The 25,431-nt window shown below is 38.0% G+C and overlaps 1 protein-coding gene across 1 annotated transcript in view; it reads right to left on the bottom strand.

Annotated features, from left to right (window-relative positions):
• SLC4A4 (solute carrier family 4 member 4) overlaps positions 1–25,431 on the bottom strand; it is a 347,265-nt gene that overhangs the window by 33,717 nt on the left and 288,117 nt on the right. The window contains exons 16-18 of the mRNA XM_060148054.1: positions 17,024–17,215; positions 3,792–3,905; positions 1,963–2,124 (exon numbers count right to left, since the gene is read on the bottom strand). Of these exons, the coding sequence (XP_060004037.1) occupies positions 1,963–2,124; positions 3,792–3,905; positions 17,024–17,215 (468 nt within the window). The remainder of the gene's footprint in view (positions 1–1,962; positions 2,125–3,791; positions 3,906–17,023; positions 17,216–25,431) is intronic.

Raw genomic sequence — 25,431 nt, forward strand, 5'->3', positions numbered from 1 at the left:
CATTCCTTAGCTCTTAGCATTATTCAGGAGAAGTGTAAAAATACTGACTAACTTTGGAACTTAAAAATGCATATTAAAATATGCAACATAATCACTAAAAGGTAAAGTATGTAACTTCCACCCTAACAGAAAAAAATGTAGAAAGCAGAAAATAAGAAAAACAAACCTGTACCAACCTAAAAGAGGACAAAAAAGGAGAATAAAAAAGAAAGAACATAAAGTTATACAAACAAAGCAAAAATAATGTGCTAAAGATGAATCCAAATCTATTACTCATCACCATCAATTTTAATGGATTAAATTTAAAAGTAAAGATTGTAAAACTGGATTGTTTTAAAAGTCCAACCATGGGTTATCTACAGACACAAGATACAAGGTATATTGAAAATAACAGAATGAATACACATAAGGTACCACAGATTTATTAGTACAAAATAAATTAATCTTTAAGGCAAAAAGCATTACTAGAAACAAAGAGAGTCACATAAAAATTCAATTCACTAAAAAAATAAACTATAAATGTAGATGTACTTAATAACACGGTTTTAAAACAAAGCAAATATTAGCAAAAAACAAAGACATAGTATAGAAAATCAATATAGTAAAAAATTGTTTCTTTGAAAGAAGACCAATAAAATTAACAAACCTCAGGCTAGACTGATCAAGAAAAATAAGAAGCACAAATCAATAATATTTTTATATATATATATTTTGTGGTACGCGGGCCTCTCACTGTTGTGGCCTCTCCCGTTGCGGAGCACAGGCTCCGGACGTGCAGGCTCAGTGGCCATGGCTCACGGGCCCAGCCGCTCCGCGGCATGTGGGATCTTCTCAGACTGGGGCACGAACCCATGTCGCCTGCATCGGCAGGCGGACTCTCAACCACTGCGCCACCAGGGAAGCCCAATAATATTAAGATTTTAAAGGGAAAAATAACAGATTCAGATTAAAAAAATGACAAATGATAATGTTATAAACAACATTGCAATAAATTTTAAAATAGAAGAAAAAAGGGAAAATCTAAAACGTATAAGTTACTAAAATTGAAAAATAGAAATTCTGAATGTCTCATAGCCATTAAAACATTTTGATCACCAGTTTTACAGTTCCATACAGAAACCACCTGGCCCAGGTAGTTTAACAACTTGTCTGATCATTCAAAGAAAAGATAATTGACATATTATACACAATAAAGAGACTATTATATTCTATTTCAGAGAATGGGATGGGAGTGGAATAGAAGGAGAAATACTCTCCAGCTCATCTTATAAGGATAGTATATTTCCAATACCAAAACCAGACAGGGACAGTATAAGAAAGGAAAAATGCAGGCCAATGTCACTCTTAAACAGAGATGCAAAAATCCTATATATACACACACATATATATATACATATATACACATAAATATGTACATATACATATATAAGCAATATATATTATATTACATATTATAATATATATATATTAACAAACCAAGTTCAATTGTGTGTAAGAAAGAAACTATATTATCTGCCAGGTTTCAAGGTTGGTTCAACAGTATAAAATCTATTAATATAACTCACCAAGTCAACAGGTTAAAGAAGAAAACTCATATTTTTATCTCAATAGTTTATCTCAATAATTTCAGAGAAAGCATTTGTCTTTGTCTTCATTAAGGACAGTTACCGTATTAAAATCAGATGAAGGATAACAGTGGCTGAGTGGTAAACAGTTTATATTGCCCTGTCAGATGGTGAAGAAAATATGATTTGAAACAACTTTTTCAGGTTTAAATGAGGTCTTCCAAAAGTATTATATTGAGAAGATGTGTCCACACAGGGTGATCTATGACTCTGCGAAGTCTTTAAAGAACATGAGCTGTAATTCCCATAAAACTATCTTGATTTTGAAGCATTTAATATTTTCAAGCACCAAAAAAGAAAGTAGAAGGCAGTGATAACCATTATTATGAAGATTTACCTTGAGTTTATGTTCTTTCCTGTTTACAATCACAGCTGTGATTTGCTGGTCCATGAAAATGAGAATGGTGACCAACAAAGCAGGTATAGCAGCTGCAAGGTACACCCACCAGGGGTTTCCTCCAAATGGTGGAACAAACCAACCTCGGTTTAGACTTGTTGGCTTTAAGTAGAGAGAAAACATTTTTTAGAACAATATTAATACATACTACTTGGTGAAAAATCAGTGGGGGAGACACACTTTTATATACGGAGAGCCAACATATTAAAAAACAGAGATAGTTTTACTGATAGCTTGTACAAAGATTATTCAGCAAGAACTTCCTAAAGGAGGTTATTTTTAAGGCAATATTTTAAATGAAGGAAACTGAGAATATACGGTGATGGAAAAGAAGTAAATGTCAATTTTCACATTTAGGATGCTCCAAGATAAGAATCAGGATGGAAGAAAGTGATTTAAATTAAGAAAGTGATTTAAGTTTAGCCATAAGAAAAACCCAAATGTAATATTCAGTAAGGAGGTAGGCAAGAAATTACAAAACAACCATGAATTTTGTTCATGGGTTTTAGCAATTATACAGAAGTTGTTTTTACTACTGCCAAATTGCAATTGTTTCATGATATAATACATATAAAGCTACAAATATTTTATGTTATAATTAAGCTTATTTAAATACCCTGATCTTATTTTCATATTTTCCTATTCTTTTCCTAATTTTAAACAATATAAATAAACTAAAACAGAATCCTAACTATGAATTATTTTCTCCACATTTACTATGAAGAAAGCTTCACTTCTCCTCTGAAGATATTTCTGTCTCACTTTGCTCATAACTCCATCACTGAATCTATTCACATTTTACTACCTTTACCAGGTTGTGAGCTTATAAGGAAAGGAACTTTGTCTTGCTCTTCAATGCATTTCAAATTCCCAGTATAGGGCTTGACTCAAAGCAAGCATTCAATAAATATTGACTTAACTAATGACTGAATAAATGAGCACTTACCTTTGCTAATAAATATATCATGGCAGAGAAAATGCAAAAAACATTTTGTTTGCTATAACACAGACATCCCTTCCTCATCAGGTAGTCATTAAGCTAAAACTGCAGTTCGTTTAATTTTTCTTAGCAAATATATGGTTCTCAGTGATGGAGAGAGAGGTTAGGAGTGTTCTAGAAAATAAGTGAAAGACTTGTGGTGAAAAATTAGATAGGGATATTTAAGAATGAATGAAATGTAAATATTACCCATTAGGCTTGTACATACCCACAGGTTTATAAAATGAATAATTCCTATATCTTTGTAATAATTAAAATGTACATTATATATACACATGTGTGTATATGGAAGGTAGTTTGGTGGCAGGAAAAGAGCACTGAATTAGTAATGTAACCTTAGGTATTTTACTTAATTTTTATAAGCTTCAATCTCAACTTCATAAAATCAGGATGATGATAGTTACATTGCAACCTAGAATTATTATATGGGTCAAGGTTATAAGTTGATAACCTTGAAATATCCAGTTGAAAATACTCTGGATATTTTTAAATACTCTAAAAATATAAAGCAGAGTTTATAATGTTACCATAAGGTATTTCCAATAAAAATCAATATAATGTGAACCTTGCATTTAGTCCTAGTCAGGCATTTAATTTTAGTGAAAAAATAGACAAAATGTATATATGCACCTAGCAACTGATCATTTATAAAATAAAGAAATGGACAATTGCACAAAACTAACTCAAAGAGAAATACAACAAACTAGAATAGGGGAAAGGAAAGAAAACCGAAGAATTCCAGGAATGACCAAAAGACAAGTTCACCTACCTTGAACTCACTTGGCACTATCAGTTTTGGAGTATCCACACCTACCAGGGCATCTATTACACAAAAGATGAGAATGGACAAGATAATGGCGAAGTCACTGATCAGTTTCCTTGCCTGAGAAAATAAAAAAGAAACCAGGGACCATTAGGCACTGGATATATATATCTGCCTCTGTTTGAAGTGAATGAAGAATTCTATATTTCCTAACAGTTTATACTAACAGCTTTATTAACAAATTAAAGGAGGTGTCGTACTGCAGAGAGATTATTTTTAAAATTGCTTTTGCATCACTTTCTTACCTGGCCAGAAATAATCTAATTGCACAGAACAGGTGAGAGAGAGAGAGAGAGAGAGAGAGAGAGAGAGAGAGAGAGAGAGAGAGAGAGTGTGTGTGTGTGTGTGTGTGTGTGCGTGTGTGTGTGTGTGTCTGTAGGCAGGGGAGGGGATTCAAAGATAATATATCCTTGAAGTACTGTACAAACACTCTTTCTGTATGCAATACAAAGGAGACCGGAATAAGGATGAAATCTCAAGGCATATTATAAAATCTGCACAAAAATTCAGAATTCTGTTTATTACTTGGGAGGTAGTGTTGTGAGTACAGAGCAAGATAAATTCCACAGGTAACCTGAAAACTCCAAGAACCAAGCAGGGAAAGTGTTACAGTTCCAGTCCAATGAATGGGCTTAAGACCTCAGAGAAAAAAAAGCGATGAAAGACAGAAATCTGATGGTTTCACTAACTTTGCCAAAGAAAATATTTTTCACTCTACGCTAGTGCTTAAAATCTCTTGTATGTGGAGCATCTCTTTCTCCACCACTTCGTAAGTGTGGTCACCTAAACTTCCTAAGTACCTGCCTCTGGTCAGGACAAGGGCTGGGTTTTATGGGAGTGCATTAAACCCAAACCTTTCCCATGGAGTGGGTGCAGAATGGCCATTTCTGTGTCAGTACCAGAACATGGGACCATTTAGTTGGTTGGCGGTTCCTCTGCAGTGTCTAGCGGCACTGACAATGGCCTACGAGCATTACTATAGCACAGACAGCTGAGTTTCCCTGTAAGGTATGTACACATGGTTGTGCATAATTTGATCATTCAACAAAAATTTACTTAGCATATTCAGCCCTCTGTATTCACGGCTTCTGCTTCCGTGAAAACGGAGGGCCAACTGTAAGTACCTAATACTTTGCTTGGCACTAGGGATACCACAGTAAACAAAACAGACACAATCCATGTCTTCATGAAGTTCACAGTCAAGTCATACATGAGGAAGGCTGCTCCTAAACGAAATCAGGATTTATTCAGCAGTGATAACATAATCTCAGAGTAAGCAGTCAGCTTTCTGGTGCTGCTAGGTGAAGAGAGATCAGTGATGGGCTGAGTGGCTGCACAATTCTCAGGATAGAGGGTCTTTGGAAAGAGTAGTAGGACTACTGCAATCAGGTGTTCAATAGAAACTGAAGTGGAGAATGGAATTACTTGGAGATGTGGGTGTGAAGGACATGGTAAAGGACATGGTAGTGCTCAATTTTTTTTTTTTTTTTTTTTTTTGCAGTACGCGGGCCTCTCACTTTTGTGGCCTCTCCCGTTGCTGAGCACAGGCTCTGGACGCGCAGGCTCAGAGGCCATGGCTCACAGGCCCAGCCGCTCCATGGCATGTGGGATCCTCCCGGACCGGGGCACGAAGCCGTGTCCCCTGCATCGGCAGGCAGACTCTCAACCACTGCGCCACCAGGGAAGCCCGGTAGTGCTCAATTCTTGACCGTGACCAGGTATCAGGAGCCTTGGGTACTAGCAGCAGGATCAAAGATGGCCATTTGGCCAGAAGTTCCTTTCCCTCTTGGAGGACTGGTTTAGCTTTCTGGAGAAGTACACACAGAGGAGCAGAGAGCCAGCTATGGGACTTTTAGGGGCAATTTAACACCAAGCACAAATAGATGGCAGGGATCAATTTGGGGAAAACATATAGTACAGCAGTTAGAAGCACACAGTTTCTATAGTCAGATTAGCTGGGTTGGAACTCCAGTACCATTATTTCCTACTTGTAAATACTTATCCTTTCTTAGCTTTAATTACTCCAACTGCAAAATGTAGACAAGATAATCTCTACAACTTCATTGGTCTGTCATAAGAATTACATAGGATAAGCCATGAAAGTGCTTTTTAGCATAGCACCTGCAGCATCACAAACTCTCCTAATATACATTAACTCAGGTTATTTCAAGTTCCACAAAGCCTCTTTGGCTGCAGAAACCACTGGAATAACTAAATAATCTACTGTCAGGAGGTCTCTGAAAGAAATCTTGAATTCCAAGAAACAAGAAATAAAAACCCAGTAATAATATGAAACTGCCACTCAGAGCTCATTTTGGTTGGAAGTATCTGGAATCCCTGCAGAAAAAGGATGCTTCCCAGGGGCTCAATATGGGAGGAAACACCCATTTTCTTAAGTTTTGTGCAAGTAAATTTTCACACGGGCAGCTCAGGATGGTCTGGCAAGAGACGGTTATTGTTGAAGCAGGCTCAGGAGTATATTAAGATGTTACAGCAGCCTCTCTGGTCCAGTAGGTCATGAATCACTGCAAGACCAGAGGTCACTGCCAAGGCAAAAAAGAAGTTCTCTCTTCTTTATCACCCTCCCAATCCTTACTCAGCAGATCCAACTTGTTGACAGCTCAGATATCCTACAAGTTATTCTTTCTAAAGAGGGTAATGGTTATTAAAAAGGCACTGCTCCTCCTTTTTTCCCCCCCATAAACAGGAGGAGGGAAGTAGAGGGTAGCAAATGAATCCAACTGGCCATTTCTTGGTAGAAATGCCCCTAGGGCCTGCACCTCTGGCCCTTCTAGGGGACAGATCTGCCTGACTGGAATCACTACCAGGCACCGGGGAAATGCTGCTTCTTTACTTAGGAGAGGAGTCATTCTCAGCCTTCCATAAACCAAGCACTGAAGCCCTAAACCTGCTCTTTCAGTAGTTTTCTTCATTTTAATTAACGGCAGATTATTTTTTTCCTATCGCTTAGGCCCAAAACTTTGGACTATCCATGCAACTCTTCTCTTTCTCTCACATCCTACATCCAACAGGTCAGCAAATTACATTCAAAACATACCTGGGATCCTGTCTCTTCTCATCACCTCCATTGCTATTCCCACCCTTATCTAAACCACCACTTTATCTCATATGGTTCCTGCTTCCTGTCTCTATACTCACCAACTTGAGGACACTGCCAAGGTATCACCCAGAATAATCATGTTAAAATTTAGGTCAGATAACGTAGAAGGCAGAGTAATTCCCCTCTAAAGATGCCTAATTCTTGGAACCTGTGAATATGTAATGTTACACGGCTAGGGAGAATCAGAGTTGCCGACAGAATTAAGGCTACTAATCAGACGACCTCGCGATTAGGGAAACCATCCAGGATTATTCCAGTAGGTCCAGTGTAATCACAAGAATCCCTGTAAGTGAAAGGGGAGGCAGGAGAATCCGTGTCAGAGTGATGCAGCGTGAGAAAGACTTGACTGGTCACTGCTGGCTTTGAAGATGGAGGAAAAGGGCCAAGAACCAAGGAATGTGGGCAGCCTCTAGAAGTTGGAAAAGGCAAGGAAAGATAGTCTCCCCCAGAGGCTTCAGAAAGAACACAGCCCTGCCAACACCTTGATTTTAGCTCGTTGAGATATATTTCAGACTTCTGTCCTCCAGATCTCAAGACAGTAAATGTGTTTTAAGCCATCGTGTTTGTGGTAATTTGATACAGCAGCCACGGGAAACTACAGATAGTTTGGGCTTCCCTGGTGGCGCAGTGATTAAGAACCTGCCTGCCAACGCAGGGGACACGGGTTCAAGCCCTGGTCCGGGAAGATCCCACATGCTGCGGAGCAACTAAGCCCGTGCGCCACAACTACTGAGCCTGCAAGCCCCAACTACTGAAGCTCACATGCCTACAGTCCATGCTCTGCAACAAGAAAAGCCACTGCAATCACAATGAGAAGCCCACGCACAGAGACGAAGAGTAGCCCCCGCTCGCTGCAACTAGAGAAAGCCCGCACGCAGCAATGAAGACCCAATGCAGCCAAAAATAAATAAATTAAATAAATAAATTGAAAAAATAAAGTAAAATAAACAGTTTAAGTTTAATTATTAGTTTCACAAATTTATATATAATATATTTATATTATATATAAATTTGGTAGAAACCCTTGGCAATGGCATTCTTGTCAAGTGTGGCACTATTATACTATAGGTATAACAGTAGCTAAAAAGTCAAATGCTAATAATTCAGGATTACATTTCTTAAAATTATGGGGAAAGAAAGATACTCTTAATAATATTGCTTAACCTTATTAAAAATCACAGCTAGGGTGATATGTTCTGTACAGTTATATTCACTTCTATTTCCCCTTCCTTCCCCTTAAATTGTACAATACGGTTCAGGTACATCAGAAATCACTCCTGAAGAGTGTTTATTGTAAGACATTCATTTCTAAGATAGTGGATCTGGTTTGAACTTCATAGTCAAGGAAACTGATTTTTCCCAGGCCACTTCTGTATTCAACTCTAAATCCTCTAATTAGCGAAGGCAGGTAGGGGTGCTATTTTAGCAGGCTCTTCAGGTCTTACCCTGTACTAAAATTAAACTTTAATTTGAACTGCCTGAAAAATGTCAAGCGTTGAGTATACAAGCTTACTAGATATACTCTAGGACCCAGGTACAGTAGCGTGGCATCGGACTTTAAGGAAGTAAGAATCACTCTATTTGGGTCCTTCTTACCTTTCCAAACACATTTAGCAAAAGAAACATGTATGAATTTCCTTTCATTTTTTAGTTTATTTTATCTTTCCTTTTCATCAAACTCGATCTCTTGCAAAAACTCCAAAACAGTACCCTTTTATGTGTCAATATATAAATAAAGAAATCAAATTAGAAACCCATAGTCCCTACTTCCCTACTAGCTATTACTGGTAATGATTAGAAGTGCCAAAGTTTTCATGAGAAAACTGTTCCCACAAGATTTCATGCCCAATCCTGTGGATTCAGAGGCCTCAACTTTAGCTTGGACAAACGTCATAACTAATGGGTCCATCCAATCAAATGCTAAGTCTCTCTAGGCTCACACTTCAATATCCTAAGAATATAAACTATCACAATCTAAATGAAACACAAGTTAACTAATATATATCAAAGACTAACTATAAAAAAGTTTGCTGTTTTTTTTGGAGTGGTACACAGATGTGCTATGACATATAATAATTCCTACCTCCATTCATGAATGGGGAAAAGGAAAGTGTGTTTCAACTAAGATTCTTATATACCAGAATGGTTTTGAGCTCTTTTATTTTTGTTTACCATTTTTTAATTATAAAATTGGAGAGGAGAAAAATATTTCTGTCCTCTGCAGAGTTACAAAATATCTCAATCTAATAAAAAGCAACCAGCTTAAATATTTAAACTATCAAAGCAAAGAAGAAATTAAGTGGATGGGAAGGGGAATTCAAATAACCATCTAATAAATCTATTATACACATACTCTTCATGAAGGATGGTACCATATTAGTTATTAAGAGAGTCATAATCATTGAGACACCAACAGTGAGAAGCTAGTTAATTTACAGGGGAAAAAAATGAATTGGGTTCCTCTGAAGCCCCAGAGGATATTTGGTTTTCACTTTGCGAGGACTGCAGCTGCTCCTAAATTAACTGGGGGGAAAGGCTGTGAGCCTGCAGAGCAGTTCTCAATGGATGGAGCTGTTATAAAGAGACAACTACAGCAGCAGGCACTCTGGGGGGTTCTCAATAAATATTAATTCAGGATGTCAATTCCTCGCATGATCGCCGTGCTTGGAAAATGCTAAACAACAATGTAAAAACGCATTTATTCTAGATGAAAAAAAAGTGTGTCAGACAAATATGTGTCTTTGGCAGTCATGAAAAGGCACAAAATACTATGAAAGTTTAAAAATTTGATCCCCTTCCCCCCATAGCCAATGCTATACAGCACTATAAAAGAAATAAGCATTAATATCAGTACAGCAATCATAATACACCGTATTTTGAATCAATAATACCCACTATAATTAGAATTCAATAAAAGGAAAGTCTGATTTAGACTCCAGGATTTTAATGCCATAAGCTCGAAAGTCAGAGAAATTCAGGGAACAAAGAAGGGAATTGGATTGGGCAATTTATCTAGGCGGGGCTTAAGAGCCAGTGAAAGTCTACTAGAAAAAAAAATTGTTTTTCCAAGAAGGGAACAGAGGGGAGTAGGCCTAATCAAGTGGTTCAGCAGGGAAGCTAAGGAGACTTTAGCAGCCATGGGCCTCTTCCTCTATTCTGCCTCAAACTGAGCAGTAGAACAAAAGACCCAAATGCGTGAGTGCCAGAAGCAAATGAGTAAATCACCTGGGAAATACTATGTCCCAATCTGGCCACTATATTCTAAGTAGAAACTGAAAATCTGGAGCTGGCTCAGAGAAGGATGGCCAGTGGAACAGGAGTCCAGAAATCACATCTCATACAAAATGACGGGAGGCCTAAAGAAGCTGTAGGGAGAAACTGCCTTCAAATGTGTGAAATCTGTCATAGAAAAGAAAGACTAAACTTGTTCTGTGCAGCTTCGAGGGCAACAGCAGACCCCGAGGACGAGGCTGTGGAAAGGCAGGTTTGTGTTTTCTATCAGGAATGCCTTCGGAGATGTGAAGTTCCTGTTCCGGGAAGCATTCGAGCAGCCCACAGATGAGTGCTTGTCAGAAATGAAGAGGCAACGATGGACTAGATGGTATTCAAAGTCCTAATACTAAAATTCAATGATTAAGACCCAAGTGTCAAAATTTCTTGATCCTCTAATAAGGTCTTCTTGGATATATCCCCCCAAAACCATTACAATAAAGGGCTTTAAAAGGAAGGTGGTTTTATAATTTACATTAAGGTACAAAATTTTAAATTTAAAAAGAACTGGTAAGTCATATGTATAAATGAGACAGTCTAGAAATGGAGCAGGAGATCATTTTGTGTTAATGGATAGATTTCAGTGCTGATGACTTTTGTATGGTGCTTCTGACCAACAAGTACCACGGTCAAAATGACTTCTCTCCACAGACTACCTCTATGCTGACATTAAAACCTCTCACATCACACGGCAAAAGGGACTTTGCAAACAAACAAAACCCTCAAAAACACTTTGGCCAAACAATGCTCCCAACCTTTTTTTTCTTTGGGCTCAATTCAGGTTGACTGTATTTTTTGTTATACATCCACAAAAACTTAAGTATTTGTAATCTTTGTTGAATGTTGAACAGATTGGATTGTGTTCAGAACCTATTACCCTCTGTCATTCTTAAGAAAAAAAATATGAAAGTGAGTTTTGAATTAAAAACAAATTTGACTTTAAAAATTATTTTCCTTGGTACAAAATAACACAAGAATTTGAAAATCTGATTCCCTTTCACTGACAAGCAAAGTCATTTTCCAAATGAGCTTCAATGGCAGGATGTGGTCTGATGTTTCTGCAAGAACCAGCCAAATGTCACCCAGTATTATTAACACTAGGATGGGACAAAGAATACAGGCCCACTATTTCTTCCTCATATTTGGATACATTATTTGTTTCAATTTGGAAGTTTTTACCATTCACCAAAAAAATTTCTGAGAGAAAAAGAAAACAGAGTAGGGCTGCTACCTGATTCTTGTAAAGAGTTGTTTATAAACTAAACTAAACACATCCAACATTAATAGAATTGTCACAGGCCAAAAGGCCAACTAAGAATCATGGTTCCAAAAATACAGCTAACTGTAGAATCCTAAACTGTGTTTTATATGGATAAAAACTAACGTGTCACCTAACTAAAATGCTCATTGTGTTTTCACTGAAATTCCTGAAGCCCTACACTTTTTTCTCACCCATAAAGCCAGCTCCTCAAAGACCACCATCAATTTACTTAGGTCACATGAAGTCACCAAAGTGTGATCCTACAGTAGACAGTAAGCATGAATAGGGCAGAAGGATCAAAATGAATCATCCCATTTAAAAACTCAAAAAATCTAACTTATTCAACAAATACATATTAAGTTCCTACTATATTCCAGGCCCATGAATTACTTGTTTTTGTAGCCTTACCATCCAGTGTTGTATCAAGCACACATCAGACTCAAAATAATTTTTTTCAATATTGAATGAATATACTAATTAACTATAGAATTTAGAATACTGTTATTTTTTTAAGAAGGATATCAAAGAACATTCTGCTCAAATGTCATCTAAATAAACCACAGAAGTTGCCAAAGTTATTAACGGTACCTGGCACTTTCTGATCTTCTCTATTTAAATGACAATAACAACCAGGAGGATATTAAAGAATCTTACCATTACATCAATTCATGGGCGTGTTAGAACTCTTACTTTTTCCAAGGGGAGGAAAAAGAGGAAATTAAGTAGATCCTTAAGAAAAACATTTTCATGCCAATTACATACATCAACCAGCCACACTGCATCTGACTATATTAAAGTATCAATAATTCTGCCTAATTCAGAGGCTCTGTGGCTTTATGAGTTCTACTAATCACAATCCTGCTCCATCTTCAAGCTGACTGCTTTCATTTTGCCACTACATATTGCAGTGATGGCATCTCTGCTCTGTGAGCACCACCACTTGTCGGTAGGGGACTCTGGAAGAACATTTCCTGGTAATACCCCAGGCCATCTGCCACAGAAGACCACAGATTATGCTGTGATGCTCCTTCAGGAAGTTTTGATGCCAAAACACTGGCAAAAGACTTGAGGCCGATGTAACAGAAGAGTAAATGTATGGGATAACAGACTAATGCACCCCTCTAAAAGGGGTGGGGAGCACAAAGGGGGCAGTCGGTGGGGTACTGTACTCCACCCTGTTCCACTGAGCATTAGGGCTCTCTGGAAGTGCCTGACAGACAAATCAAATTCCTGATGGACAGGCTAGCAAAGGCAAACTGTTCATCTTAAGTGTTCACACTTATGGACTGCCAGTGGCTTCATGAGGGAGGGGAAGAGTGGATAACCAACCCTGGTCCAGGCAAAGGCAATGAGAGACTGAACTAGGGGAGCATAAGTGTACATATAAAGGAGGGCGATTATAGCAGGATAATCGAGGGGGCTGACGAGTTTAACTTGATAAAGAAAAACTTGGAAAGGTAAATACGATGGATATCATCTTTTATCATACCAGATCCATTTCTACTCTTTTCCACCAGGCTGTCTGCCTTGGGAGGCTGACCTGTGTGGGCTACAAAAGGCTCACGTGCTCTCCAGATTCCAGAAGCCTTCAGCCTGGGTAGGCCATGGGGGGAAGAGAGAGATCAGAGCATTGATTCCCAAAGCTATATCCCTTTGAGGTTGCCTCAGACTGGCTAAACCCCTCAATCCAAAGTCATGGGGCCTTTCACGAAAGCTCTCTCTACCATTTTGTCTTCCCCAGGTTCCAGCAACCACTGCTTTTCCACATTCTTTGAGTGAGGGATAGTAACAGTCCCACTGCTACCAGACACTACACTCTCCCTTGCCGTTTCCCTAAACCTGATCTCACCTTTGCAAATGATGCTTTCATTAAACCCCTCAGACTATCCTAATTTGAGTGTATAATTTGCTTCCTGCTGGGACTCTGACTGATACACCAAGTATGATTTTAAGATTTTGATCTTGGGTGGCTGTGAAGAGAGGTGATATTATTAGCTGAGGTAAGGAGTACCAGAAGATAAGGACGTTCCACTGTGGAAAGACAACCCCACGTTTTGAATTTGCTACACAGCGATTGTGGATCATCCACAGAGAGAGGTTGGCAGCAGCTGCAAAAGCAGACCTGGCATAAAGATGGAGAAGATAATGAACTTTTGGGAACCTGTAAGTCCTGATCATTGCTATAAGCACAAGTTGAATACAAAGAACTTATTTTAGGAGATGGAATCAGAAAACTCTCTTTAAAATTACAGAATACTAGAGTTTAAAGGATGTTAACTGTCATCTATTAATTTCTTTAAGTTTCTCCCTTTACGCGTGTGGACTAAAGTCCACATTTAGCTATCAAAGGGCGCACAGTTAATGGCAGTGCTGGCACTAGCACCTACTGCTTCTGGGTTCCTACATCTGTGCTCTTTCCATAAATTGCAGCATTTATCTCTACTTGACTGGTTTCCACTAGTCAACAAATATTGAGTACTAGCCTGCATCCAACCTGGTGCTAATTGATGTGAGGAGTAAAATAAAAGTATAACAGTTTCCCAGCAGTTTACAGTCTTCATCGACTAACAACTCATGCAAAAGTTTGGAAATGAGAGCGCAAGATAGCAATGACTGTGTAAGTTAAAGGAGAATCGGACATTTTGTACGGCAAGGACACTGCCATCCAGTATTAGCATTTTACAATTTTAGAGGTTTCACGTGAATTGTTGGTGTGAGCGAGGAAGCAGTAACAGTTAGGCTTGATTACTGTCACAGTAGTCAAGGACTATCTAACTTACCATGTTTAAGCATATGTTTTAATTGTAGAATATAGTATACAAGTATAAGAATCTATAAACCTATGTGCTCCTACCTATAGAGACCATCCTTTTAAATGACAGTTTAAATGAAAAAATGTTTTGGCAAATGAGAGGGAAAAAAATGCTCTTATTATTCATGTATGTATGTTATGAATTTATGTATGTATTATTATTTAGCTATAAACGTGAAGTAAGTAGGGGAGATGACAAAGTGAAAGCCTACACACTTAAACATCACTCCTTAGAAATCACATATATTTTCTCCTGCCTGTTTATTTTATAATTTGGTGTAAACAATTGTAAACAATGCGAGAACCTTCTCAATAGGAATTGTAATTAGAATGCTATCATTATTCTATTTTCACATATTCAACATTTTTCAACATTTCTTAATTGCATTTATCAATGTCTCAGAAATTACCTGCTTGGGCTCTTAGAAGGGGCAATTTCTTTTAGTCTAAAGAGCTATTATCAATTTGGGAATTACTGCTGGGAAAAAAAGGTGATGTCTATTAAAATTCATCACTATTGGGCTTCCCTGGTGGTGCAGTGGTTGAGAGTCCGCCTGCCGATGCAGGGGACACGGGTTCGTGCCCCGGTCCGGGAAGATCCCACATGCCGCGGAGCAGCTGGGCCTGTGAGCCATGGCTGCTGAGCCTGCGCGTCCGGAGCCTGTGCTCCGCAACGGGAGAGGCCACAGCAGTGAGAGGCCCGCGTACCGGGGGAAAAAAAAAATTCATCACTATTCATCTTAAGGTTGAAATTATTTTGCCAACTATGATTTACAAGTGCTTCACAAATTTTCTACTTTTCTACCTACTACTATGCCTAAATAATATCAGACTTTGGCAAATGAAAGATATAAAAAGGGTGATAATTCCCAGAGTGTGAGCCAAAAAAAAAAAAAACAAAAAATGATGCCCCATGAATTAATAATTAAGAAGGAAAAACCTCAATAGAGAAGAAGAAATCACCCTCAAAGACCTCTACCCAGGAATCTGTTCTACACGTAATATACCACTGAAGAGGTGGATCAAGTAAGCACATTTCCCAGTGCGTGAACTGGTGTCACAAGCTCAAATGTCTTCAGGGATAGGCACTTAATCTGAATGTGTGAAGCAGCCAAGTCTTAGACAACAGAGAGTCGTGAGGACAGTAACTACCTGCAAAGGACAGGTTCCACCTAAGCCTCCAAGTGTGTATGTGTGTGCATGTGTGTGTTTACAAACTATGAAGTAAACAAAGAATGTCTGGGGGCTGAATTCTGCCTGTGGACCACCAGTTTGTGATGTCCATTTAAGGCAGACAAAGTTGAACGCTTCTTCCTACATTTCACTTTGAGGAAATGTTTCATTCTTTGGGCCAGCTAGCTCGGGACATTTCATTACAGCTGTGGTCTGAATGTTGCGACCCTCCAAAATCCGTATGTTGAAATTCTAACCCACAAGAAGATGATATTAGGAGGTGGGGCCTTAGGAAGAACATGAGGATGGAGCCTTCAGGAATGGCATTAGCGTTCCTATAAAGGACACTCTGCAGAGCTCCCCAGCCCTTCTACCTCCTGAGGGCACAGTGAAAAGGTGCTGGCTAGGAACCAGCAAGAGGGCTCTCACCCAACCATGCTGGCACTGATCTTGGACCTCCTGGTCTCCAGAGCTGTGAGAAACAAATTTCTGTTGTTTATAAGCCTTCCAGTCTGGTATTCTGTTATAGCCACCCAAACAGATTGAGACAATCATCAAACCTTCCCTTCATTTTCCATTTTAAAAGAAATATCAGAGAGTCAAAAAATTTCCTAGCTGAAAGTGAACGTATTAATTGTCAGTTTCATTTCCCAGGAATTAAGAAAAGGAACTTTATCGACTGCAACTCATGTCTTCCAAAGTTCTCCTGCTCCTTCTACAAGAACACAGGAGGAGAGATTCATGAGATTTCAGCTGTGGAGAGCAGCTCATTGATAAAAATGAGGTATAATCAACATACTAAGAAGTATTGACACCCTAAACAGTGAGAACTGAACTGTAAAGCAAAGGATTAGTTTTGTTCTGCAGGTAAAAACACAAAATGCCATTAACTAAATGTTGGTCTTGTAGTCTCTCAAGGAACCACATTTTTGACTTTGAGCTCACCTAAGCATATTAATGGGAGACAGGATGTCTGCACAACTCAGCTCAATTATCTGTGTTTCCACAGTAGGGCGTTTGTCACTACGGGAAGGAAAGGTTGGCTCAGATGACACTCATATCTTACACCAGTACTAGTGTAACACGGCTCAAGTTTACTCCTACAGTCCATGATTCAACTACTCAATTACTTTCATGTGCAGCTGATGAACAAAGAGTTCTATGTCAAAATTCCTGATTAATATGAAAAGAGTTTTGGCTTAGGTACTTAAACACACTATGGATTTAGAAGGTCTTTTCTTAACTTGTGCATTTTTGTATAGAATACACCCCACTTTTTTCTTTCAGTACATTTGGAATTACAACAGTCAGAATTTAGGGTAGAATTATGCGAGCAAAATCCTTGGATGGTTTTTCAAAGCTAGACTACAATTATATTAAGAATATGTATGCACATAGACACAGACTGGAAAGCAATTTTTTAAATGCACAAATTTATATTGGAAAGGTTGAATTACAGGTGCCTTTTTCATTTTGTAAAGCTGTATTATTGTTAATACAGTGGGAATTCAATGAAAATTACTTAAAGCTCAGGTACTTACCGTGGTTGGAAAATAACGACTAGTTTTGAATTTTTTCAGAGCCATAGAAGAGGTGTAGGTGCCCAAGAAAAGGATGAAAGACATGAGAGTGATATCAGGAACAAAACCACAGTTGTTGCCCATGAGCTTTCCTCCATATTTCAAACACTCCTTCGTCGTCAGAAATGCCCAGTCAAAGGTAGCATTATGGTGCTGAAGAAGAAAAACAGGAAAATTTTTCTAGGGAACACTGTGCCACAACAAAAGCAGCTTTTGATACTTGATGGGCTATATATGGAATTATGCTAAGAGTCTCTGTAAAACAGCCTGAGGGTAAACCATTGGAAGGTGACACCTGAGGAAGTGTTAATGGAATAAGAGGTAAGGGGGGCCAGGAGGCTATCAATTATTGAAAATACAATGAGAATGATGCAATCCGTTACCTGGTTTGTGCTACAACCCTACAATCAACCATCTGTTCAACAGAAACAAACCACAAAGTCTTTCTTTCCTGTGAACCTTCCTGAGAGTAAACCAAGACACAATAATATCTTAAGTCTCCAAACGTGAGACTCTCTGAAACACTTTGGTTGTTCAAAAAGTGATGACTTCTGATGGGGCTTCCCTGGAGGTCCAGTGGTTGAGACTCCACGCTCCCAGTGCAGAGGGCACGGGTTCAACCCCTGGTTGGGGAACTAGGATCCCACAGGCTGCACTAAGCATCCAAAAAAAAAAGTACTGATTTCTGTAGTGCACAGATTCTTGTGCTTCAAGCTGATGGCCATAGAGTTAATGCTCTCAAGGTTATATTTGGCTAACTAATTTACCCAGAGCTTTCACAAATGAGCTATTTCTTTTCTAAATAACTATAGAGATTGGTGACTTCAGGAACTAAACTATAAAAATGTTGGAGATCTCTGCTTTTTTCAATTGCATAACCTAATAAAATACAGCTTTTCTTGCTGACTCCAGGTCAGTGTCAAGAGAATCCATTATTGGAGAGTGCTGTGATGGGCTGTGGAGTTGGGTATGGGATCTCTAGCCCTGTGTTACATGGCCTCAAGCTCACAGGTCAATTTTCAAATTTTCTTCTGGCTCGTGAACTGCTGTCATGTTGTCAGTGCTGTATTTCTTGACAGGAGCTCACTCCTGTTTCTGTTTCCAATATGCAAGAGAATCCTTTTGCTAGCGTAGTGGATAAGGCCTGGGCACCCATCCTCCAGCTGCTGAGTTTTAGCTGCTATCAGCTCACAGCTGTCTCCTTCTCTAGAAAACTGCCTTTTGCTGCTTAAGAGCAGCCTCACCTGGAAAGTTATGCCCTCTTGCAGCCAGTTACTCACCAACGCTAATGGGGTGCTACTGTCTGAATATTTGGGCTCCCCTAAAATTCATATGCTGAAACTTTATCCCCTATGTGATGGTATTCGGAGGCAGGGCCTTTGAGAGGTGATTAGGTCAAGAGGGTGGACTCTTCATGAATGGGATTAGTGCCCTTGCAAAAGAGACCCCAGAGTGCTCCTTATTCCTTCTGTCACATGAGGACACAATGAGAAGACTGTCTAGAACCAGGAAGTAGACTTTCACCAGACACTGAATCTGCTGGTGCCGTGATGTTGGATTTTCTCTTAGGTGCAGGGCTAATGGGTATGTCATGTGCTAACAGAAGAGTAATTTGAGAATACCTTTCAAAGAAATATAGAAAGAAAAACTTTTCCTCTCTGTTGGAGGCAAGAGTTGTCCCTCTCACCAAATGCATATCCTTTACTATTTATATCCTTTACTATTCATGAATTCTCTTAATATAAGTCATCTAGTCATAAAAGAAGGTCACACACATAAAAGAAGAATCTCTGACCAGAAAGAGTTCATATTTTTATAGAGCTCAAAAGGTAAAGTTCTTACATAAGTCAGGAAAAAACCCCCCCAAAACTCTAGATCTTTCCCTGAAATATTAGTTTCAACTTGTAAACAGCTGAATTGCACAATTACTCTTTTGTTAAAGTCTGTTTCTGAGAGGTGATTAATCACATCTCATTTTGTTTTTCAGATTTCTGCTTATGAATATTTTTTGCATAATACCTTTAAAGTTTAGAGGTCATAACAGGTAACAGATTTCTTTGGTTTAAAACCAGCAAAAATTTACCATAATTTCACTTTAATTTCAGCACTTTAATATCAGCAGAATCCTTCTTTATAGCTGCAGCTCCCAGAAGAGGTAAGCTGCATTAAAACAACCCCAACAGGCAGTTTTATTGATTTTCTTACAGAGATTCAGGTTGAGGTGAAAACTATACAGACGTGCAGGACAGACATGGTTTCTTGTTTACATCAACTTAAAATGCCAGTAACACAATTTTGTATGCCTCAAATGATTCTTTGTGTCATTGTACAGAAATTTTAGCCTCCAACACCATCTTTCACTAAGGGCTTCAGTATAAAAACTTTAGGCAGCATGTATTTATATCAGTATCTGTATCTTAACACACAGTTTCCCACTCCCATAAAACAAACTAGCTAAAAATAATTCTACTTAAATATCACTGAAAAGACATCTATATTATTTGTGTTATTTCAGTGTTACTATTCTGCATAAGCTGGTATCAATGAATCTTAATTCTGTAAAACTTCAGGCAAAATCCATATCGTAAACTAAACATTAAGACCAAGCATGACTCATTATTAATGATGTATATAAGTAAAGATGAAAAGTAGAGTGTTAGATAATTAGCTTATGATTTAATCATCACATATATCAATTTATATAATTTTTACTATCACATATCTCATTTTGTTATCTATGAAACAGATACTTCTGCGTAGAAATAACATCTTTTGCTTCAGAGGTCAATTTTGCCTTACCTAAGTAAAGGAAACATTAAAAACAACAAAAACTGTGCTGACACAAGGTGCCACTTGCTAGAAGCTAATGGTTTTTAAATTTTTATCATCAGTGAAACATCTTTTTCATTTAAAATTTACCCAGGACCCCAATAATTAAAATGGACAAAACTGAGCTATTCTGCCTTTACACGGTTAGGAGGCCTTGAGTCTCTCTGTCTCTCAACATCCCTGCCTACCGCAAAGCAGCTCCTGACTCATCTCTCTGGAATCCTAGCTCAGTCTGAAAGGAGTGTGAGATTAACACATACACCCTACTATATTTAAAATACATAAACAACAAGGACCTACTGTATAGCACAGGGAACTATATTCAGTATCTTGTAATAGCCTATAATGGAAAAGAATCTGAAAAAGAATAGATTTGTATGCATATGTATAACTGAATCACTTTGCTGAACACCTGAAACTAACACAACACTGTAAATTAACTGTACTTCAATTTTAAAATTTGTCATCATCTTCACGGACAGCACTCTTTGCTCCAGGCTGTGCTCTCTTCACACCGAGTTCTCTAACGACAGGTTAGGGGCATGTGACGTGAAGTAAGGATGAGAATGGAGAAAGGTCCAGATAGGTCAACGTAAGGATGAGAATGGAGAAAGGTCCAGATACGTCAACTTATTCCACTGATTGGGGCGATTATTCAACTAATAATTTTGAGCTCCATTCTGGGCTGGGTGCTGATACAGAGAAGTTCTAAGTGTAGCTTCTGCATTCAATAAACTTAAATCTACTCCATGTTCGTGGACACAAGAAGTTTTCTATGTAGGCAGCCTTAGGTCAGCAGCTTTAAAGCAAAGTAGGTGAACCCTGGAGGGAGGCCGGTGCTGAGCAGAACTATCTATCTACCTATCTGTTTATCTATCTACCCATCTCTTATTAAGAAGTTATCTAAAATTACCATGAGTAGTTTAATCTAGGACTCAGTAAACAACATTTCACTGGCCAAATACAACCCACTACCTGTTTCTGTAAATAAAGTTTTATTGAAACACAGCCATGCTCATTCATTTACACACTGTTCATGGCTGCTTTTTGCTACAGCTGCAGCACTGAGTAATTTCAGCAGAGACTGACACACAAATCCTAAAATATTTACTATCTGGTTCTTCATAGCAAAAGTGTGCCTACTGTGGTTTACTCTCTTGTCTAGGACTCCTATGTTACTTTACATTATTGTACTAAATAAAAATCTCATGATTTCATCAGAATAGTACATTACACATTTTTGTTTGGCAGCCTTTTATACTTATTATTTCATGAATAGTGTTTGTGATGCTGGTTGATTCACTGTAAATAATTCTGGTTTTGATCATTTGTAATTCAGTCATAGAATAAGCAAAAAGATATAAATGATTCTTCTTTAGTTCATGGAAATACTGAACATGTATCAAAGCAGCCGACTGGGAAAATACCCTCATGGGTTTCAATCTCAACTCTATCACCACTCAGTTGGAACACAGAAAAAAGTAACTTCACTTTCCTGTGCAACTACAAATAGGACTTTTTACTTAAATAGCTGCAAAAGAGTACCATGAAGATCACTGTGCTCCTAACTTTGGAAAATGCTCTAAAGTGAATAGTATCCTTCACGTGAAAACCACTCTGTTTACAGTTCAGTAAGTCATGGTGGAAAATGTGCAACCAAATAACACTGGTTCCTGAAAGAAGGCAATACTGTGTTGGACACATCCAGCGTAGATGTCAAGTGACATGAAGAAGAAAGAAATCCCTCAATCTGCTGAAATATGTAAAACATTGTGTGTATGTACATTTATCTGGGAAGAGCGACCAAAGATTTCATTAGAACCTCAAAGGAGGCAGTGATGCAAAGAAGCTTCAGAAGTACTGCCTTCGTGTTGTTATAACTGAGATAATTCTGTCCTCCTAATACGACATTCTCTGTGTATTTCAACCACACTCCAATTTTCATTCACTCTAAGAGCAACTTCCTGCTTTCAGGATTAACAGTGATTTCTTAATCTCTCAGCAAATGTTCTCCAATTCAGAGAAAGATTAATCATTTTGTACCTACTTCTTAGTAAACTATTCTACATCCGTACTTACATCCTCAGAGGCATGTTAAACTTAACCATGTTCAAAAACTAACTCCTAATCTTCCTCAAACCTGCTCCCCCTAGGGTCTTGCCCATTTCTGTTAATGGCAACTTTATCCTCCTCGATTCTAAGAACAGAAAACTTGAAGTCATTGTTAATTCTTTTCTTTCTCGCAAGTCACATTGTGGTGAAGACTTTATATTAAAATACATCACATCTCACCCATAACTATGGCTAACACTCTTGTTCAAGCGACCATTGTCTCCTCTGAGCTTAATGCAGGAGACTTTTATCTCGCCGCTCTGTCCTTTACTCCTTATAGGTGATTCTCATTTCTCTATGGCTTTGATCTTTATCTCAAAAGTCTATGCACAGGATTTAAGTGATTAAATCAGAACTTTAATAACAAAACAGTTGGGAATATAATCTCAGAAGTCCTCTTTGCCTGTCAGAACTGTCATAGCACATCATCTCTAATTCTCATGATGTTTCTAACCTCCTATTGCAAGCACAGTGTAGCTCCCTTCAATGAGACCATCAGTGTTATAAGGTGCAAATGCTCAGAGAGATGTCCAATGGGTCTGGTGACCTGCATCTAGGAGAGATGTCAAGTTTGGGGACATAGACTAAGGAGTCAGCTGCAAAGAGCTGATCACTGGAGTAATAAAATTTAATAAAACTACAAAGGGAAAGTGTGCTAGAAGAAATGAGTGTAAAACATCTAGGGTACCTGCAATAGAAGTAAAAACACCACAAAAGACTTTGAGAGTGATGGGTAAAAGGAAAAGTACAATCACAGTGTTGAAAATCAAAGGACGAGAAAATAGTAGTATGTGGGGGAGGGTTGATAAGGGTCTAATGCTGCAGAAATGATAACGAGGGATGAAGACTGAACAAAATCCATTGATTTATTTTCATTGCTTTTTTTGTGACTAGAATATTTTTGGTAATTTCTTGAGGGGAGTTCAAATAAGGGAAATGAGTTGAGAAATATGTGAGGATGAAAAACTGAAATGGCAATTCCAGACAATTTTTAAGAAATACAGTAACAAAAGGAAAGGCTAGAGCATGTGAGCATTACAGGATCAAGGCAAGTTCTTTAGGGCTGGCGAAGACTTTTGAGATGCTTGTGGTGGATGAGAAAGAACCCAGTTATGGGTATGGAAGGAAAAAGGGGGTGCTGGGAAAAACAAGAATGGAGGAAGGAAGGTGAAAGATTAAGATGCAGAGAGAGAAAGGGAGATTGACAAGGATTTGGCCTCTTTTGACAGGATGGGTAAAAGCCAGAAATGACAAAAGTGTAACGCCTGCAGACCAAAGGGACTGTGTGTCACCAAAAAATAAGAAAGAAGAGCAAAGACAGGGGAAGAATTCAATTTAGGATACAGCAGGCTCCAAAAGAAATGTTTGTTAATTGAATGAATGAAATCACTCATCAAGACACAAATATTTGACATATTTAAGGAAGATATCAGTGTATCTACTCTTTCTATCTGGAGAACAAAACTAAAGTAAAAAAAATGTTCAATTTAGATCATCAGGTAAAATCCAGTATTCCCAGTTACATATGAGTTTCAAATAAACAGTGAATAATATTTTTAGTATAAGTATGTTCTATGTAATATGTAGGACATACTTACACTAAAAAAATTGTTCATTATTTATCTGAAATTTAAATGTAACTGGGACCCTATTTTTTTTTCTAACTCTGGTGATGCTATTTCAGTTAGCTATAGGCTATTTTGAGTAACAAAAGAGAAAGTAGAAAAATGTGGCCAAAAGTAAACAGAAAATGCACTGGGCCCCAATTACATGGCTAACTAAGATAAGCCTTAAGGGAACAATAAAGAAGAATAAAAACAACAACTTTTCAAAGTTTTATTGGAGAAATAAATATGCCCACTTAAATATTAACTAATAATTCAAGGCATCAAAAGCAAGTGTCTAAATGAATGGTACAGAGATGATTAGATCAGAAGAGGGACTGATTAATTTCACTGAGCACAGGGAAAACAAGTTAAACTGCACCTTGAAAAAAGAACTGGTCTTTGTAGAACTCTCATACTCAAAAGGCAGTAGGAAGAAGTGTGGCAGGACAACAAAACTAGAAAGGAATGAGAGAGAGAGTAACAAAAGCCAATGAAGAGGGGAATAAAAGTGACAAACTTCGGGTGTATATTTCTTTCTGCATTGGCAGAAACAAAGAGGTAAAGCATTAGATGGAGAGACACCATGAGCAAAGATGCGGATTCGGGGACATATGATGCTTCATTCACTCATCCAGTAAGTCCTTTAGGCACCACTTATTGAATGCTCACCATGAGGAGGAACTCACAGTGAGTGGACCAGAGCAGAGTGTCTGTGTAAATGGGTAGTGAGAAAAAAGGTGCAAAGGAAATGGGACTAAGTTGCTGATGGTCTTAACTGAGGTCAATCTCATGAAAAGAAATTTCCACCTATTTTTATGGATCTCATTTTCTAGAGGATGACCCTATTTGTATTGAGTGAATATGTTTATAAATCTTAAAAGTAAAATATATACTGAAGGATTACTTTTAAAATTTAAAACACCATAGTAGTCTCCGCAAAGACAGAAGTGGGGGATATATGAGAGGCAGTGGGAAAAATTTTGACAGTCATTGAAGCTAGGTGATGTGTACATATGAGGATTTATTGTACTATTCTATTTTAGGGCATGTTTTAAATTTTCCATAATATTTTTAAAAGTAGGAACATGTACTCTTTAAGGAGATTTAAGGACAGAATAGTTTTTGCACTTCACTTTCTTAATGAGAGAAAATCACAAGGATGCTATGCACAAGAAGATTAATATGACATTCCATTTCCCATGAAAATGAATGTTAGCTCCTACAATCACCCTGAAGGTACATCAAATCACAGCACTTTTACTTCCATGTCTGACTGCCAAGCGGTGTTTCTGAGACTGTAACAGGCCTTAGGCCCATGATTAACAGCATCTCCATGTAGACTATCATGATATGCTTCATTGGGTAATACAATAAGCAAAAAAAATTCAAAAATAAAAATTAAAGAGTCTACATTGCTCTCTTTGAGTATCAACTGGTAAAATATAAGCCTTTAAACACACACACACGTATATTTATATACAAACATATATATAAATGAGGGTAACGCTACAAATAAAAGTCTCAAGGTTAAGTGGTTAATGTACTCATTTAGGACTTTTTCCCTGCAGTGGGTAAGCCAGACTTGCAGTGATCTGCAATCTTACTTTATGGTCTACAGGATGTATGTGAGCTGTGACTGTAGTTATATATACTGTTGTGAAATACCAAAACGAATTGGTTGCTTACTTATGATTAAGATATAGAAAGTTACAGGAGACTGTTAGTTGTCCCAACCTAACAATAAAAGCAAGCAGGATAAGCTATAAAATCATAGTTAAAAAATTCCACCAGTGAGATGAGGATGCAAAGAAACCTAAATAA

Source organism: Lagenorhynchus albirostris, chromosome 4 (assembly GCF_949774975.1).
Source record: "Lagenorhynchus albirostris chromosome 4, mLagAlb1.1, whole genome shotgun sequence".
Classification (NCBI taxonomy): domain Eukaryota; kingdom Metazoa; phylum Chordata; class Mammalia; order Artiodactyla; family Delphinidae; genus Lagenorhynchus; species Lagenorhynchus albirostris.